This window comes from Amphiura filiformis, chromosome 7 (genome assembly GCF_039555335.1).
Source record: "Amphiura filiformis chromosome 7, Afil_fr2py, whole genome shotgun sequence".
Taxonomy (NCBI): Eukaryota; Metazoa; Echinodermata; class Ophiuroidea; order Amphilepidida; family Amphiuridae; genus Amphiura; species Amphiura filiformis.
Genome location: NC_092634.1, coordinates 66,622,311 through 66,641,933, shown reverse-complemented (window position 1 = coordinate 66,641,933; position 19,623 = coordinate 66,622,311). Strand labels below are relative to the sequence as shown.

At 37.6% G+C, this 19,623-nt stretch overlaps 1 protein-coding gene across 9 annotated transcripts in view; it reads right to left on the bottom strand.

Annotated features, from left to right (window-relative positions):
* The window catches only part of LOC140157500 (pleckstrin homology domain-containing family G member 5-like), a 239,306-nt gene that overhangs the window by 90,706 nt on the left and 128,977 nt on the right, over positions 1-19,623 (bottom strand). For 7 of the 9 annotated variants that reach the window (XM_072180711.1, XM_072180712.1, XM_072180705.1 and 4 more), the window contains one exon: positions 829-880. In XM_072180711.1, the coding sequence (XP_072036812.1) occupies positions 829-880 (52 nt within the window). Of the gene's footprint in view, positions 1-828; positions 881-8,507; positions 8,598-19,623 lie in introns of those variants that run through there. The other 2 variants (XM_072180713.1, XM_072180714.1) reach the window with 1 other exon arrangement.

Genomic DNA, 19,623 nt, shown 5'->3' with positions numbered 1-19,623 from the left:
TTAATTATATGGGAAAGATTTTATTATTGTTTTTTCTATACAATAATATCAAAATTAATAACAGAAAACACAAGGCAACGATGATTTATATCAATTTTTGCATCTCAGCTCTTTATATTATATATGATGCAATCTGGTCTAATGGAGGCCAAAAGGCGGCAAAATTTGAAATTGAGAAAAGGCAAAAATATGGAGTAAAACAAACCCAGAAAATAGATAAGAAAATAGACATTACAAAACTCCAAAACTTTAGAACCACATATGCTAGACCTTTGGCGTTTTCAGCATATGATAGCCAAAAGTTCGCATAACTAATAAGGTATTAATTATAATAACTCAATTTTTAAACATGCCTCCTTTGGACCAAATCGTGTCACACATTGAGTTCTCCTAATAAAAATTCAAAGGGCATGCTTTATTGTCTGTTTTCAATACATGCAATCAAATTAAATGGACTAATTCATTTAAAGTCCACAATACCCTATGGAAGTTTTGGAAATATCTTCCACAGGGCAAGTAAGAATTTCAAATGGAATTAGCACATTAACCAACTCTATTTGAAACACACTCTCCCTCTGTGGAAGATTTTGGAAATATCTTCCACAGGGGGAGTGTGAATTTCAAATGGAATTAACACATTAACCAACTCTATTTGAAACTCACTCTCCCTCTGTATTAGATTCAGTTGTATGATTCAAATGGAGCTGGCTAATGTATTAATTCCATTTGAAATGCATACTCCCCCTGTGGAAGATATTTCCCATATAGGCCTATTCCACAGAGGGAGTGTGAACTTTAAATGGATTAACCAAAATGCTTTCTACCTACCACAGTATGGACTCTTCTTATGGCTCTAGTGCGGATAATCGTTGATTGAGTTCTGGAAAATTAAAACAAAGAAAGGAGAGCATAATTAGCCATAAATCTACATCAGGTGTAAAATAACATGATTATTCTACTTGTTAAGTAATTATTTCAATATATTAACGAAGTTACACCGTCCCTTTGACATGATTCATTAGAAATACAAACCATTTTCCCTCAAATTGGCCAAATATTAAAATTTGACTTTTATAGAACTTTAAGATTAGGATTTAGCAGTGTTTCATTCAGAAAAACAAGGTAACATTTTTTTTTAATTCCAAAAAATGAGTGCTGTATTTTTTCTGGAATAGGGAGTACAGTCATGCCAAATCACTCAAACATTGTTTGCTGTGATTCAATTTAGTAAAATGTGACATGATCAAGGGGAATGAGTCGGATGTCGCTAATATTGTTTTTGAGATATTGGCAAAAACAGTATTCAAATTCTTTTGTTTTATATTGTTTTCAGCCTTTGATAAATTGCTCATAACTCGGTAACCAGATGTCCGATTTTGATGGGGTTTGCTTCAAAATGTAGCATTTGTAAACTGCTAAAAATGATGCAAAAAACTTCTAATTGAAAATTGCCGACAAGTGACTCATTCCCTTTGATCATGTCACAAATAATAAATGGACAAAAGCAGCACACCCACACTATTGAAATAAGAACTTGTAATAGTTATTTATAAGGTACTTGAGAATAAATATAGTCCTAAAGTGGTCATCTAATTTCTACAATAACACTCACCAATAATAGGCTGTTCCATTTCCAATTCATACACCCTCTATGGAAGATTTGATCTTAATCTCCCACGCAGGGAGTGTGAATTTCAAATAGGATTACCTGAATGGGTGACTCCATTTGAAATCTACCTGTGTGGGAGATTATTGGATTTCAACTGGAACAGCCAAATAATACATTTTAAAATGTATGTAGTTGTACATACATGGATAGTACAAAGTTTTTGTAAATTGAAAAAAACTTGCTATTGAGGAGGCAAAATTTGGTGTAATATTTTAAGGGGGTACTTTTGCTATTAGACGATTAAAAAACCCTGTTTTACAGGCGGATGGATTTTTCATGTAGGGTCAGTTGGTCGGGATTTTTTTTTCCGGAGTCTAAAATATCACCAAAGTTCAAAAATTTGATGATTTTTTTGCAAACATATTTTTAAAATCTTTTGAATATTTTTTCAAAAATTTTCAGTCAAAATTAATCAATTTTGGCCCCAAAAACAGCTGATTTTACATTATTTTAGCAAAAAGTAAATAACAATCTCCCGACCCGCAAAATCTGGGTCGGTGGGGCCCGGGGGTGGGGCCCATAAAACAGGGTATGCATGCTCCCGAGTAAAATCAAAGAACATTTCATATGTGGTGGAATTGCTAATAACAGAGGCATGTAATTCATATGCTCTATTTAAATAATGCAGGTCACAGGATAAGTATTGCCTTTTATATTAATTTTGCTTCTCTGAAATGATGCCATTGTACATAAACTTGACCCAATCTCCCAGCCTGACTCACTTTTAAGTACTATTGTCAATCCCAAACCAGGAAAATACCGATGTTTGAGTTAGTCATAGCAATTGCATTTGCGGTGCACTCCCCAAATATATAAGCTTACATCAAGAGGTCCACTTTTTGTTGTCATATATGCCATTTTTTTTGAGAAAAAGTTCATTAGGCATACACACTAAAAAGTCTATTTTTTGTAAGTCCTGCATGTATCATCCTCCCCCACCGATCCTGCACCCTAGCGACAGGCTTGCATTGACAAAAAGGTTCACTTTTCATTTTAGTTAGAAATGTAATTTTAAGCAAATACCTCAAAAGGTCCAAATTATAATTCAAAAGGGAATTTTGTGATCCACAGCCTCAATCCCCCACCCCCACTTTTCTAAAAAAGGTTGAGATTTTTATACCACTGGCCTCGCTACAAAATGTTTAAAATTGTTTATGTATACAATCATAGTAAATTTCTTGCAGATTAATTCGTTTAGCAAAAATATCGCTAAATTTGAATTCACGGTTTTGATGGCATGTAAAACTGAGTCATTTTTAAGAAAAGTTGAACAATGATGGGCCTATTTATCTAAAATCTTGTTTGCATCTTAACAAGGGGTAGACACTTGTAAAATGTTATTAGAACATCAGCAAACAGACTTACAAATGACAAGGGAATTTTCAAAAAACTTTATCATGAAATGTAAGGTATAACTCGTGCACGTGCCACCCCCCCAATCGATTGCAAAATTTAGAAAATGCCATAGAAAAACTGCTGAAAAATGGCCTGTGTCCCCCCCCATCAGACCCAGTGCCCCCACCAATCATGGTCAGTGCCCCCTCCCCCCTTCCCCCACTATGATGACCCACGTTACGCCGCTGGTCCCTTAGCTACATCTTTCGAGACAATTCTCTATCTTCCTGTCTCCTTGAAGAGGCAGGTATTTGACCAATGCATTATAACTGTTCTCTCATACAGGGCTGAGACCTGGGCAACCAGTAAACGCTTGGAGAAGAAACTTGGCGTGACAAAAAAAGGAATAGAATAAAGAAGATAAGTTTTTGATAATGGCCACTTGCACTCAACGTTAATATTATATACATGAGTTGACCTCAATATTTATCAAGAAAGGCAAGGGACTGGTATATCGATATGCTTGAGTGAACCGCATGCATCCACTACACTGTTCAATAGCCTTATTGTGATGTGGCGGGAGTTTTAAAAACATGGGCCCTGAACAAAATATGATGAGCGTATATACTGCCAGGCAAAAAACAATGGAAATTGTGATGATGCGTGCGCATACTGACAACTCATCTATAGTTTTTGGTCAAAACTCAAATGCAGAAGCAAGTGGAAAATATATTGATTCCACAACGTGAATTGAAATTGCATAGATGATGCACACCTTCCGATTATAATCCAAAAATAGCCAAGACTAATTGTATTGACTCCAGTCGTTAACCTAACGGCTGTAAATCTTTAAAAAATCTAAAAATAAATTAAAGGAAGTCTCCGGCAATCACAACATTAGTCCTTATAATTGTATGTAAGAAAAATAATTATCAAGCACAAATCACACTGTTTTATTTAACATAAAAACGAATAAAAAACATCCGCCTCTCAACATGCGACATTCAAAATTCCCGGCCACCGAAAGAGTCTAAGGTAATGACATCAATACAATGAAGGCTGACGCCAATTGAGCACAAGTAACCATTACGTCATTGCACTTAGACAATTTCGGTGTGGGAATTGTGAATATCACGTGTTGAGAGCGGACTGTTTTTATTCGTTTTTATGGTCAATATGAGTTCGTTTTAAATAAAACCATGAGATCCGTGCTTGATAATTATTTTTCTAACATAAGACATAATGTTATGATTACAGCAGACCCCTAGCTTAATTTCGCCACATGGCAGAGTCATTGACAATTAAAATAAAAAAGGTTAATTTTTCATAATTGCTTGCGATAATTGCACATTTGTGCTCAGTGCGATATTTTTTGACAATATTCTTCACTGTCAATTTGAAAGCAAAAAAACAAAACTCAATTTATGCAGAAGTGAATGGCATATAATTATTGATTCCACAACGTAATGAAATTGCATAGACGATTGCATAACTTCGATTATATAATAAAAAATAGCCAAGAATAATTATATCGACTTCAGTCGTTAACCCTAACGGCTATAAATCTTTTTAATTTTTTTTTTATTTTGACCCTATATAAACTTTGATGAATTGCATAAGGGTGGCAATTTTACATCCACCCGAATCTTATTTTGTACCACCCAAGGAACAATAATCATGATAATCAGCAACAAAATACGCTATTCGCAGATCACACGGTCATAGACGAGTAACTTTTTGCACAAGATTTACAATTTTAACTAGAATTAGCCATTGATCAATAAATTGCTTATTATCACAACCTCCTATACTATAGGCTATAGTCTTTCAGACAAAATTATATTGAATTGAGAAAAATAATAATAAAATGAAGTGACCTCAAAAAAGGAAAGAGAATTGACCAGAAACATGTTTAATATTTGTAATTGCCTCTTTTACTTTTGACTTCCATCCTCCTAATATACACTGCATTGTCTTTTTTAAAGACAGTTCTTGTTTTAAATATAAATGCCACTATCAAATGTTATATTGACCATAATACATTATAATGTCCTTGCTCCTGGTTACACAGGGCTGGCTGGGCATTGCACATGAGATGCATTTTAATGTTAAACCATCCAACCGAGTCCCGACCAAAAGGACAATAATTGTGTGTAAAACTCCAGACATGTCCCGACTTCCACTCCAGCCGGCCAATTGCTGCAAACCCCAGCATTTTGCCCTGGCTTAAGTCCCCACCCAAATTCCCAACTTTCTGAAGAAGGTCCGCCACAAGCCTGGCCCTGCATGGGGTCAAAATTTGTGTCAACTCTCCGTCCAAATGTTGTCAACTGCCCGGCCATCCCCAGGTACCCAGGGGCCGGGGTTCCAATTGACATGTACATTATTACACATCACATAAACACTACTCGACTGTAACCATATCTACCATTTGACATTTGTACACTATTGTATTCAGATTCTAATATTACTAGTTATACCAATGAACATGATTCCAACAAGACCGGCAAGTTTATTACCATCATTTATTACGTTTGCTACGTGCTAAAAATGGATCTTTAATGTCGCTGACCACATCACACTTTTTTATCAATATCAAGGCCCTTCTATAGAAATTATCAGTGAAAAAATGTAGACATTTTCCACACTTTCTGAGTCAATAACCTTCCTAACATTCAGCAGAGAGTAGCGTTGGCCATAGCCGGTATCGCGGAGAAAAATGCAACTCAATTTTGATCACTTTCCTACACAAATTTGGAAATGTGCCATAGACTTATACAGTGAAGTATGCAAATGTAACGAAATTCAAGTAGTGCAAGCTGATAATAAAATTATAATGGCAGAGAGTTATTCCTTTTCATACACCTGCACCGGCGGATCCAGGACTGCTTCCCCCAGGATGCTGTAAAGTTAGTGACCAAAACGGGGGTCCAGGGGCCTGGCCCCCTGGCGGGTGTCGGGAGGGGTACCAAATCAAATTAATGATTTCTTATTGATATGCAGGGGAAAGAAGAATCATGCACTGTAGACTAGCACAATTAAACATGAAATTACAATGGAAACACAACATGCATAGGCAGATAAACCAGAGTAAAAACTCTGAACATATCAATAATTACCTACTTCAATAACTTCAAATGGTCACATCATAGTCATGATAGTGCAATCAATATACTACCACTGCTAGTACACATAAGGCGTGTTTCTATTGGGACCGTTTACCGGTAAAAAGACGGTAAAGGGATTATTTCTGCTCAATAGAAACTGACCTTCCCGCTATTTACCGGTAAACAGGGGCGAGTTACTACCGGTAAGGTTTTCCTTCTTGAGGAAGGAAAATAGCGGGGCCGCTTACCGGTAAGCGTCAAGAGAAACTCACTCCGTTCCGATTGAATGCGCATACAGGGAAGAAAACGGAAGTTGAGTCGCGAAATTGACCTCTGCATCATCAATGAGCTAGCTTGTTTATGTATTATACCATGATTATACCATTCCGTTCGCAAAAATTCTTAGGCCTAATCACATACAAATATTTGACTCACTTGCTATGAATAAAGTAAATGGAAGAAATATTAATAATGCATTATCCCTGCATTATACATATCATGCTAAATATTTAACATGAGTTATGATTTATGACCCTAGTAAAAGCCATGAAATAAAACAACAACAACAACATCAGCGGATGAATCCAGCTGTGCATGCGGAAAAAAAATAGAAATCAACTCGGATCCGCGGCGGTGTGTGCTTCAGAAAATTAGAAAGATTTCATGAATTTAATATTATGTTGTTGATGTTAAATTACTATTCGCTAAGAATAATTAACTGAAATTAAACTGTGAAAGATTAAATTCTAAGACCTATATTTTTTGCGCGCAACAATACTGAGTACTCACGTCGATATCACTGAGGGGGATTTCCCAATGGCGTAATTTGATGTACGAGAACGAATGAAAACGCTAATAAAAAAACATTATTCTTCAGTCTTCTTTTCTCATGTTTGCTACCTCATTTTTAGCCAAACAATTAAGAAAATACTACAATATTAAAATCCACAATGCTTTGCGATTGACCCGTGGATTGACCCCAGTGCACGACCTTTCGCCGGCAAACTTTAAAGGTGTGTCAATTGACGCTGTTCATCGAGTGTTTACCGGTAAACAACGTGCAATGGAAACTGACCGTTATCCGCCTTTCGCCGCTATTTGACGGCGAACAGTTTTACCGGTAAAATGCAGGGGACTCAATAGAAACACGCTATTATTCCTTTTCATACACCTGCACTGGCGAATCCAGGACTGCTTCCCCCCAGAATGCTGTAAAGTTACCCGGTAGTGACCAAAACGGGGGTCCAGGGGCCTGGCCCCTGGCGGGTGTCGGGAGGGGTACCAAATCAAATTAATGATTTCTTATTGATATGCAGGGGAAAGAAGAATCATGCACTGTAGACTAGCACAATTAAACATGAAATTACAATGGAAACATAACATGCATACAGGCAGATAAACCAGAGTAAGAACTCCAAACATACCAATAATTTCCTACTTCAATAACTTCATACGGTCACATAATATTTTATATACCTCATCTAAAGATTCCCGCCATCTGATTGGTTAAAAGAGCGGGCATAGTTCTGCGTGTGCTTTGTTCCCAGCGTAAAATGATATTACGCACGCGTTAATGTTTTCGCGTGCTATAATTACGCGGACATCGTCTGTGCCGTTCGCATTGAAACTATTAAATTCTCTTCCCAAAATCGATGCTTTTAACCAACCAGATGACAAGAATCTTAAGATATGGTATACAAAACAAATATTGACTGCTTTTTATTCGGGGCATGGTTAAAATTATAGGCCCGCGGTGATCTCAAAACCATGACTATGCCGATAGTCATGGTTTTGAGATCACCGCTGGCCTATAATTTTAACCATGCCCCTCATAGCAGTCAATATTTGTATAATAGTCCATGATAAATGGAATGGAATCAATACTACAGTATACTATACATAGCTATCATTATTAATTTCTATGATTGAAGAACTACATTGTTCCATGATTGTACCAACTGAAAAATTTGGTACATGGATATTGCCAATACAAATAATAATGGCTTTTGCTCCTGTCTACATGGCATCCTAGTCCGAATAATCAGACCCAGAACAAAATATTAATTTCTGACATGATCGTGTACTGGGTCTGAACTGTTTCCATATGAAATCTTGATGGCAAATTGGACAATAGAAGCACATGGTTCTACGTGACAGCTTTTTAATCCCTATTCATGTTACGTGAATCACGCTATTGTGGACCATCCTTCTGATACTTGAGTGTTTGGACAAGCGGAGCGGTTTTTGTCTACCTCTCTGTTTGTAAACAAACCAGGAGGTCGAAATCGTCCTCCTCGCCGAATACGAAAGTCAGCGTAATAGTACGGCACTGATGGCATCCCTGTAATAGGCCTAGTTATTGGCAATTTAAAGTAATTTAAACCTTATCATTTTACCTGTTCATCAAATCACAGCATAAATGTTCCAAGTAAACAGTTCCATACTTTCACCTAGTACCCCTGTATCATCATCACACCAGTTTGTGGCATACCAACTCAATTCATAACACATAAGTATATAATAATAATGTGGACTTTGGGTTAACCCCAATTTACACTCACTCTGCACAGGTCTACTTCAGGGTTGCCAAAAGATTTCAGCCCGAATCGCGGGTCAAATAATCGAAAAGTCGCCCAATTTTTCTCTTTACCATTGGTTTCTATGGGGCAGGAAACTATCGAAAGTCGCGGGAGCCAAAGTTGAAAAGTCGCCCAATTTTTTTCTTAAACATTGGTTTCTATGGGACAGGAAATTGTCAAAAGTCGCGGGAAAAATCTTCAAAAGTCGCCCAATTGGGCTACCAAATCGCGGGTTTGGCAACCCTGCTCTGCACAGCTATACTTATAGAAATGCCAGGGTTGCTAACAATTTTTCAGCCTGAACCCATAGAGCAAATAATCAAAAATGTGCCCAATTTTCATAAATCATTGGTTTCTATCAGTATAGTGGCATAACATTGGCTTAGGAAGATTTTCAACATGGGGGGGGGGGGCTAAAACCTGAAAAATTTTGGTGTGCCACCCTGGGGGTGTCCGAGGGGAGTTTTCCCCTGTGTCAGAAAATTTTGCAAAATATAGGTCACAAACGCCCATGTTCCCTCTATTTTATCATCCACAATTTTTTTATTTCACCAAAATTATTGAGGGCGCTGAGCCCCCCCCCCCCCAAAAAAAGCCCCCGGTTCCTAAGCCTATGCATAACTAGAACTTCGCAACCAAGGGGGTAACCTGGTGAATCTGCCACTGTTGAGAGGGTGTTTACAAAATACTAATCCTGCATTGAAGTCAATGGTCAACTCATTTGGGGGTCCAGGCCGGGGGGGGGGCAATTAGTGATCCAATCTGCTCTTGCTGCCCCTCCCTACCTTTGCTGATTATGCCACTAGTTTCTATGGAACAGGAAACTATCTGTTCCCAATCCTGGGCTGCCCCCGGGGGCTGCCAACTTAACCATTGGTTTCTACAGGACTGGAAATGGTCAAAAGTCACTGAGAATATTGGCAAAAACCGCCCAATTGGGCTACCAAATTGCAGCTCTGGCAACCCTGTAACCAATGCAATTACACAGTTATATTCCACTATTCAAAAAGATTTACTCAACCAGGACAATACCAGTCCATTGTTTATCTAGACTTTACACAAGTCTAAAAAGTTAACTGCATGCACACCAATGTGGCTAAAAGCTAGACTTGAATTAAGTCCTGCTATTGATTAGATGTAATCCTGTCTGGATAACATAATAGTTTTATTCAATAAACCATGCTAATGGATCAATGCAAACCTTCAAATGGTGATTTGTAAACATTCATGATGCATTATGATGAATAGGATTTTGATTTCCAAATCACTTGCAGAGTTTTATTAAATCTCTTCCCAGTTAAAAGGGGGTACTACACCCCTCAATAAAATTTGTGTCTAATTTGTGCATTTTTCTCAAAAACTAAACACACTGGTATTTAAACAAAAGTTATGTATATTATAGGGGCAAGGAATCTGATTACTACACTAGAATTTCAGTGACCCATGACAAGTGGCTCGTTATTTAAGGTACCGCTAGGATCTGAGACTATGTACCTCATCTCCTATCATATATACTGAACCGCTTGTCTTGAGTCACTAAAATTTCAGTGTACATGTAGTAATTGGATTCCTTGCCCCAATAATATACATAACTTTTGTTACCAGTGTGTTATTATTTTTTGAGAAAAATGCAAAAATAGTCAAAAATTTACCACAGGGGTGTAGTACCCCCTTCAGATTATAATAATTAGAGAGGATCAGGATTGAAAGGATCAAGAGTTCCAGAGGCCTGGAAAATATGTTTATTTCCCAGCAAGAGAGATATATTTCCTCCAACTTAACAGGAGCACAGGGCTCCGACTCATAATTGGAAGGTTGCAGGTTCGAGCCCCGGCGACGCCATCGTGTTGTGCCCTTGAGTAAGGTACTTTATTACTCCTCTCCACCCAGGTGTTTTAAATGGGTACCAGCATTCTTTAATGCTGGGAAGGTAACAGACTTGCTGTGGAGGAGGTGTAGCGATCCCCCCCACAGCAACATTACATGGAGGAGTCTGGCCCAATCGCCAATGAAAGAGAGATGGGCACTCCGTTCACTGTTTATATACAGGTTCGACTCCTTTACCGTTACCTTAGCAGGATTTCCCTCCAAATTACCAAATTCCCAGCAAGGAGATTGCCAAATTGCTTATTATTTCCAGGCCTGAAGAGTTCCCATTTAAAAATTTTTTTGAGATATAATAACACAGCAAGTACAAAAAGGTTATTAAAACATGGTAAACCTGCTATAATTGCATATCAAAAACATTTTAATAACATTTAAATGTTGGTTTATTTGAATTGAAGGTCATGAAAACATTTTCTGAACATTTTATTAAAAAAAGCACAATATAACAACATTGTGAAAATGTTATTGTAAAATATTTTGGGCAAGCATTTTGGCCAAATATTTTGTCAGCACTTAAATAATATGTAGAATGTTTTGTATTAATTAAAGGAGTATTTTGTGATCCTAGCATACTCTTTTTATGACATATTTCAGTAGATATCCACGAAAAAAGCTTGTTCTCAAAATTTCAGTTGATTCCGATTTTGCATTTGCGAATTATGCATGATTATGTGTAGGCCCCCTATTACACGGCTCCATAGACAATGTGTTGTAATTTCAGTCTGGTGTACCAGAACAATAATTTTGCTAAATGAATTGATCTGTAAGAATTTTTTTTTGCACATAAACATTTATGTAGCCACTAGCCAGAGGTTTCCAGTGGTATAAAAATCTCAACTTTTTTTGAGAAAAGTGGGGGGGGGGGGATGATGCTATGGATCACGAAATGCCCTTTCAAGTTTTCAAAAATGTTGAACTTCTTTCAGAGACGCCCGGGAGGGGGATGGCAAATGCCCAACCCCTCCCACCCTGTCAGAACTCTTGCCCCCACCCTTGCACACCAGTAAAATCCAAAAATTACATACAAAATTTGTTGGTTTTGGCTCCCATGAAATTCACTTTGCACCTCCATGCCCCCCCCAAAATAAATATATAAAACATTTTGCTCATGCATTGCATGCTAAAGGTGACTTGAGTCAAATTTGAACGCGGCTTCATTGACTACAATTGGGCTATTCCAGAAAATAGATGCACACCCCCTATAGAGGAGTTTGGATTTTCGGACTTTTTGTCCAGTCGTGACTGTTGGAAATCCAGACTTTAAAGTGTCCAAAGGCAAACAAATCCGGCAGAAAAATAGCTCCAAATCAGAAATCCTCAATTTGAGAGTTCATTTCTTAAAACTTGCAAACTTTTTATCATTTTACCCACTGAGATCTGGCCTATGGCTGTGCCTGTGGTTTTTATAAAAAAATATGTTCCTGGAATGAAATATATGACAAAAATTAAATGTTCTGAAACTATATGCATGTAACAGGCAGCATGCCAAAGAAGATATCTTATACTTCCCACAATGCATTTCTTCAATTTTCTGTCCTGATTTGCTTATGCAACATGGGTCGATACTCGATGTGACAAATAGTACCTCAAAGAACAGAGCACATCCAGTTTTTGCAAAATATGTATATTTCTTGACTATCGATCCATGTTTAGCCAGTCATGTTGCAAAGGATTCTGGGAAGGCTTAGATATCTTCTCTGTACATCTCTATACAGCAGCACAGTTCATCTGTTGGTCACAGATTCCATATGGGACTTGTTGCATTTTTAACATGATTTTAACAAGTCCCATACATCACATTTGTGCCCTTTAACCTCAGTGTGGAATCTATTTCAAATAGTGTATATTATTTTTAGGTGCCTGGAAATACCTTTCAGGGGAAATCCCATTAATAATATCATGAGGTATATCCTTGTTTTGGTGTGCCTTTACAGTTCCTGGTATATGTTCCCAGGAGCAAAATTGTGTAACCATAATATCTTCAAAATCTTTTTTTAAAGATATGTTAGTGTAACTAAATGCTGCTACCTAAATACCATAATATGTTGCTATTATAAACACATTGGGAAACATCCTGAATAGGTCATCGGGGTTCTCCTAAAGGGCTATTCCAGTTGAAACCCATGCACCTGACATAATCTCCCGGCATAATCTTAATCTCCCACACAGGGGTGTAAACTCCAAATGGGGTTACCTGAAATGAGTTCACTACTCCATTTGGGATTCACATTCCCTGTGCAGGAGATTAACATTAAGATCACGTATGTCTTCCTTACAGGGTGTATGGATTTCAACTGGAATATCCTGATCACACGAGAGTGTCACTGTCAAACATTGTAGGGGTCAACCAGGAGGCCACCCTCTTAGGGCAACTGAGCTGAAATCTTGAAACCAGGGGATAAAAACCCCAAAGCTTCCCATTTTTCCAGTATCTGATCACACCATCTTGAATTATTGGGGGAGGGCAGAAGGGTATTCGCACCCCTGCACCAATATTATTGTCAAGGGGCTGAACCCCCTGCTAAATGCCCCAGCCCTGGTTCCGAAGCCTGTGCTCTCTTCAGAGTTCCTTTCTCCCAGTCTCTCTCTCTCCCGGCTCTCTCTTTGCTCTTCCTTTGACACGCATGGGGGCTTGCTGCACTACCTAAGCACCCACACTACACTACGCCCCTTGGAAAGCCAGTAGGCCTAACCTGGGCCGCCAATGTCTAGAGAAGCTCAGTTGAAATTTTACTTCAAATGACACAATACTTTGGCTTACATTCAAATTTAATGTGGTCAATTCTATATATAGGTAGACTACCAATACCAGGCACATGAAACTATATAGGCCTACATTGCATAACAGATCCTGATTGGCATCAGATCAACCCATTGTTGCAAGAAGCCATACTTTTGAGAATATAGGCCTACTGGGAATGTTTTGTGCATAATTTGATAGGCCTATTTATTTCTTCAGTCGGTCGGGAAAATATTCTTATTAATTAAGGGTCATAGCCAAAACATGACTGTACGCCTACAATAGGCTTAGTAAATAGCCCAAATAGTTGTGAATTGGCACATTTCTCTACATGTACTGTATACCACTTCATTCATGTTTTAAAACAGTTTAGAAGTGTTTAGAAACTGTAAAAAAACTTTTCAGGATGTCAAAAATGTTCAAAGAAAAACAAAACTGTTTCTGGAATTTCTAAAATTAGGGTCGGTATTCATTTGTACAGTAAAACAACAACAAAATCCAGATTTTCCAGATTAGGGTCGGTCGGTGGAGGACAAGCAAACAATCTTTTTTGGGGGGCCTTATGTAAAAGAGTGAAAAACCCTTTCTCCAAAAACTTCAAGCAGGCAGGATTTCCCTTCAAATTCTTATTTCTTCATTTTCAAACATTTTCTCTGAACAATAACATGAAAGTTGTAAATTTTCGATTTCAAGGTTGAATGTAATTTTTCACTTGAGTTGAGAAGACAAATTACCCCCTATTATATCAGCTGTGGGTCAAATAGCAGTAGATCATGTATCAGGGGCACTATTTTAAGTCAGATTCAGACTCCACTGCGATGCTGCAATGCTTTTGAAACTGAAATCTGAGCCAGGTATTTACGAGCTCGGCGGTGAAAATTCTCCTCGCGCGGTGAAAATTTCGTCCGTGATGAGAGTTGGATTTTTTTCAACTTTTTCTCATCGCGCTGCGATATCACAGCCGCGCACACTTGTGATTGGCTGCTGAAAATCAAGGTTGGCAGAATGACCATAAAAGGAGATGCAGACCCCACATGCTTTTAAAACATTGCAGCATCGCGCAATGAATTTGAAATGCAAATTTTAATTTCATCACGCGATGCTGCAATGTTTTATAAAAACCATCACTTGGCGCTGTGATGTGGAGTCTGAATGGGACTTTAAGGTTCGCACTTCTCAAATTATTTGGAACTGGATCCAGGAACACATATGTGACGCCATCAAGCAAAATCAGTCGGAACTCAGAAATACTGATTTTGAGATATAGCCAAACAAAGGAACTATTCCCTTTTGTTTCCTTTTGTTTTGGAAACTTTTTAATAGCTCTTATCTTTGGAACTGGTTGTTCAATTTCAATGGGGTTTTCTGCCAAATCCAGCTTTGTAAATGCTTTTTGCTATCCTATAAGAAACTGAAAATTTAATATTTCCGAGTTCCGACTGATTTTGCTTGATCGCATCACATACATGCCTAGGCTTATACAAGATATAACATGACCTGCTTCTGTCAAAACATAAGACTGCAGAAATAAATTAGATGCCTCCAAAATGTGCAAAATGTTTTGGGAGATTTTTAATAGCCAGGTTTTTGGATGGGGGAGGGACTCAAACTTGTGAATGTACCAACAACTTGTGCATGTGGAGGGGAGGGGGGGGGGGGGCACTGAGCTCAATTTCCCTGATACCAAAAGATTAGCCACATTGTAGACCCCATTTTTTCCCACCATAGTGGTTCAAGAATCTAAAAAATCCCTTAAAAAGGGATGTGCCTGCATAGGATGATGAATTACAATGAGTAACATCAAATTTCTATTTATATAAATAATGGTAAAAATAATTTTGATGTGTAAATATTATGGTTGTTTGAACTGTGGCACACATACCTTCAACCAGGAAGAGACCCCCAGCGACACAATCATCTGCCGATCCCTATCTATTCAGAACTCAACATTGGTGAAGGGAGTAGGGATGTATAAAATACACAAGTGTGAAGTGTCACACATTTTCACGCAGGATTTAGGAAAATTATCTAACTACTCCTGATTCCAGAAAAACACAGTACTTAAATTTATATCCTAATCCTTAAACAGGGTTCCTGCACCTTGAAGCCTTAAAAATTCAAGGATTTTGCAAGGACTTCCAAGGTCCAAAAGCATGATTTTCAAGGATTTACCACTAAAAGCTTAACCGCACTAAAAGCTGCGTATTAACAAAAGTGACAGCCCCTCTCAACTCCCCAAATTTTGTCAAAATTATACTTAACAGGTAACATTCTGATTTTATGGTCTTTCAAGGACCTTTTGTAAATTTCCAGGACTTTCAAGGCCTTTAAAAGGTGTTTTCAAATTTAAGGACTTTCAAGGACTGTGTGTGGGAACCCTGTTAAAGTAGTTTGGACCTAACTGGCAATAAAAGTCAATTTTTAATATTTGACATGTTGTAAAACGCCAAGCGGGCAAAAATCTCAAACCTGCAAAAAAAAAAGCCAATATTTTACATGTTTTTATACAATTGCAACTGTCTTCAACTTCTTGCAGCAAGAGAATATAGTTACAAGCCTGTGATTCCAAACAAGGATGTAAGGTTTCCAAATAAGGAAGTGGAAGTTCTTACTAAAAGGAAGCATGGAACACCTTTTAAGCATACTGCCTCTAGGGCTGGGAGGGGTGCAGAATTCTTCATGCTTGGTCACCGCCATTAGTATTACTGTCTGCTATCTATAGCTACACATAGCAACTTCGTTTTGTTTTCAACAGTTTTGAGTGAGTGAAAATCTCTTGGAATCAACTCTCAGTCCATGTCTTATTTTGCTCACTTTGATGAGTTTGTTTTTGTTTTTCTTGTTGAATACAAGTGAGTATTCCTAGCCCTAAACAAGCAAAATGATGTTTCAAGTGCATCGACAGAGTTAAATGGTTTGATTCAGGACAAGTACGCAAACTACTTGAATTAACGCCCACCAACAGGTACTGCCAAGGACTCTACAGTTACTATTTATCATACTATAGGATAAGGCAACGGAAAAAAACAACACCTGTTTTATGGGCCCAACCAACCCAGATTTTGCGTTTTGGGAGAATTGTTTGGTTTTGCTAAAATCATGTAAATTCAGCTGTTTTTTTGGCCAAATTTGATTGATTTTGACTGAAAATTCAGAACATTTTTCAAAATATTTGCACAAAAAAAATATCAAATTTTTGCGCTATATTTTTAGTTTGTGGTGATATTTTAGGGTAATTCAAGTTGAGCCTTCAGAAAAAAAATGTTGAAAAGTCCATCCGCCCGTAAAGTCCATTTCGTCACTTAAGCCACTGTTTGCAAAAATGAAAGTCAGTTGCTGAGTAGACACAGAGCTACAGACAGATGATGCTACAGACTTGAATCAAAAGTGTCAGCGTGATTGGGCATAGTTTAACCATATATTTATATTAAAAGAAATCTGATGTTTCTCATTGTAATTCATGTTTTGCCGGTACATCCCCTTTTAAAAGGATTTTTATTCATGTATAACATACTTTCCGCTATTCCAACTGAATTCCATACACCCCCTATGGAAGTGACCCTAATCTCCCACACAGGGGATGTAGATTTCAAATGGAGTCACCCATTCAGGTAAAACCCGTTTGAAATTCACACTCCCTGTGTGGAGGATTAATGTTATGTCTTCCATAGGGGGTGTATGGATTTCAACTGGAATAGCCCATTATTTAGCTGCACTGTAGCAGCTGTCGGTCAAAATTATGGAACAAGTCTTGCCCACAATATTTGAAGCAGTAGGGTTATGCCAGTATTTTTGGCTTTAGAAGTAGGCCTACATAAATTTCAGGTTAAAAATTTCCCAGTTGACGATAAAATCGACTTCATCAGTCACATCAGGCAGTATTAATAATTATGCTAGTGTAACAGTATTGTGTTGTTCTGACGCATCTTCTGACCTCGCTCAATTAAGTCAATACACCATCCCACTTCAAATTTTGTTTGCTCCAATGTTTGATGTGTTTTTGACCTAGTAAACATATCAGAATAACTTCCACCATTAGTCACCCTGCTTCTTTGTGAAATACAGGAAAAGTATTTATACGTTCTGGTGCTATAACCAGGATTTGTGGGTGCAATTTGATGGGGCAATTTGATGAAAGGGCCTAAATAAACAACTAAAATATCATGTTGATAAACATGTAAGTATTTAGGGGGATGGCATTTTCTTCGGAAGGGTGATCACAAATATAATGGGGGTCATAGAATTTTTAGACCCCAAATTGGGGGGTTATAGAATTATTAAGGGCTGGTGACTCAACATTTTCGCATGCTGCGCACGCATTCTTTGACTTCACAATCAAAATGTCCATACAATCTATAGCTATATAATGCAAAATTTTTACGCTCTCCGCGCGCTTTCTTTAAACTTACCATAAAATTTTAACATGCTCTTCGCACTTTCTTCACTCTTAGGTTTTGGCGCGCTCTGCGTCTTAGTCTGTGTAGGTGGAAAGGGGGTCATAAATAATGTCGACCCAAGATACGGGGGTCGTAATATATTTTGGCCCACAATAGGGGGGTCATAATAAAAAATTTACTCTGGTCACCAACATATTTGGGACCCCCCCTTCCAAAGAAAATGCCAGCCCTCTTAGGGGGGACATTCCATAGGGGAGAGTAGTTGCCCCACCCCCACTGCTATAAAATCAGTCCTGCAGGCTAGATGTATTAAAGGTGTATGTATAACAGTTGAATTGACAACATAATATTCATAATTATCACTATCATATCCCACACACCAGAAAAAGATATCCTACTCTTCCCAGAATCCTTTGCAACATGATGCATCACCTCATTACATCAAATGACACTCCTATTATATACTTTGTTTACATGTTGACAATAGATTGGCTAAACATGGGTTGATAGTCAAGAAATCAACATATGTGATGCGATCAAGCAAAATCAGTCGGAACTCGGAAATATTGATTTTGAGATATAGCCAAACAAAGGAACTATTTCCTTTTGTTTCCCTTTGTTTTGGAAACTCTTTAATTGCTCATATCTTTTGAACTGTTTGTTCAATTTCAATAGAGTTTTCTGCAAAATGCAGCCTTGCAAATATTTTTAACTCTCCTATAAAAAAACTGAAAATCTAATATTTCCGAGTTCCGACTGATTTTGCTTGATTGCATCACATATATAGCATCATTACATGGAGGCCCGGCATGGAGGAGTCTGGCCCAATCGCCAATGAAAGTGAGATGGGCACTCCGATAACCGATATACAGGATCATCTCCTGTACCTTTTCCTTTCATGTACTCTGTTCAGTACTTTTTGTCATGATTGACCTATGTCAGTACAGACAATTTAAATGGAAGAAATGCATTGTGGGAAGTGTAACATATCTTCTCTGATCCCACACAACCATATATTTATGGTATTCAAAATAAGGTACTTATCATTTCATAGTTATTATTAAAGCTGGCTTCAGTCAGATAACAAAACTTTGAGACTCCTCGCTCTCATCAGAATTTAGTAGTGACACAGCTTGATTTTGAGTGCCAAGTTCGAAATATATAGTGAATGGCCAGGCTGCGGTTGCTTGATTTAATCACAATGATTTAAATCATAATTTAAATCATGATTTAAAGCACATGATTTTTTCTCCCAAAACACCAAAAATATTTAGGTCTCTTTGGGGTAAAAATGTATATCTTCAATATGAAAGGTCAAAATTTTCAATTGATGGTCGGCTTTTCATCCCAGCTGCAGACACTTTAAGTCACCAACTTTGAGGACTGTTAAATTATTTGATATCAGAAGGACATTCTTCATTTTCAAAATGCAATTTGATATGTCTGATGTGCTCTCAGGTCCCACAAAAAATATGTGAAAACGTTGCTATCCGAGTCAAAAAAAAAATCATGACTTGGCTGCACTATAATGACAAAAAAAAAAAAAAAAAAATGTTGATACCCCTTTTCTTCTATTTGAAAAAAAAAATAATTGTAAATTTTTTTGAGATACACCCTGAATGCACACAATAAAGAAGAAGCCATTTGGCTATTGACATCCATACACCCTTAATAAAAGACATGACCTTAATCTTCTGACACAGGGAGTGTGAATTTCAAATGGAATTACCTGAATGAGTGACTTCATTTGAAATCTACACCCCCTGTGTCAGAGATTAGCCATTTCCCCTATCACTAGGATCCACAACATGCTCATCTATAAGGGCACAGTTCTTTAACCCCAATACATTTGTACATTCATTGAATGACCTTAGAAAATTTGGGTACAAAAACTCATACACTGCAACTT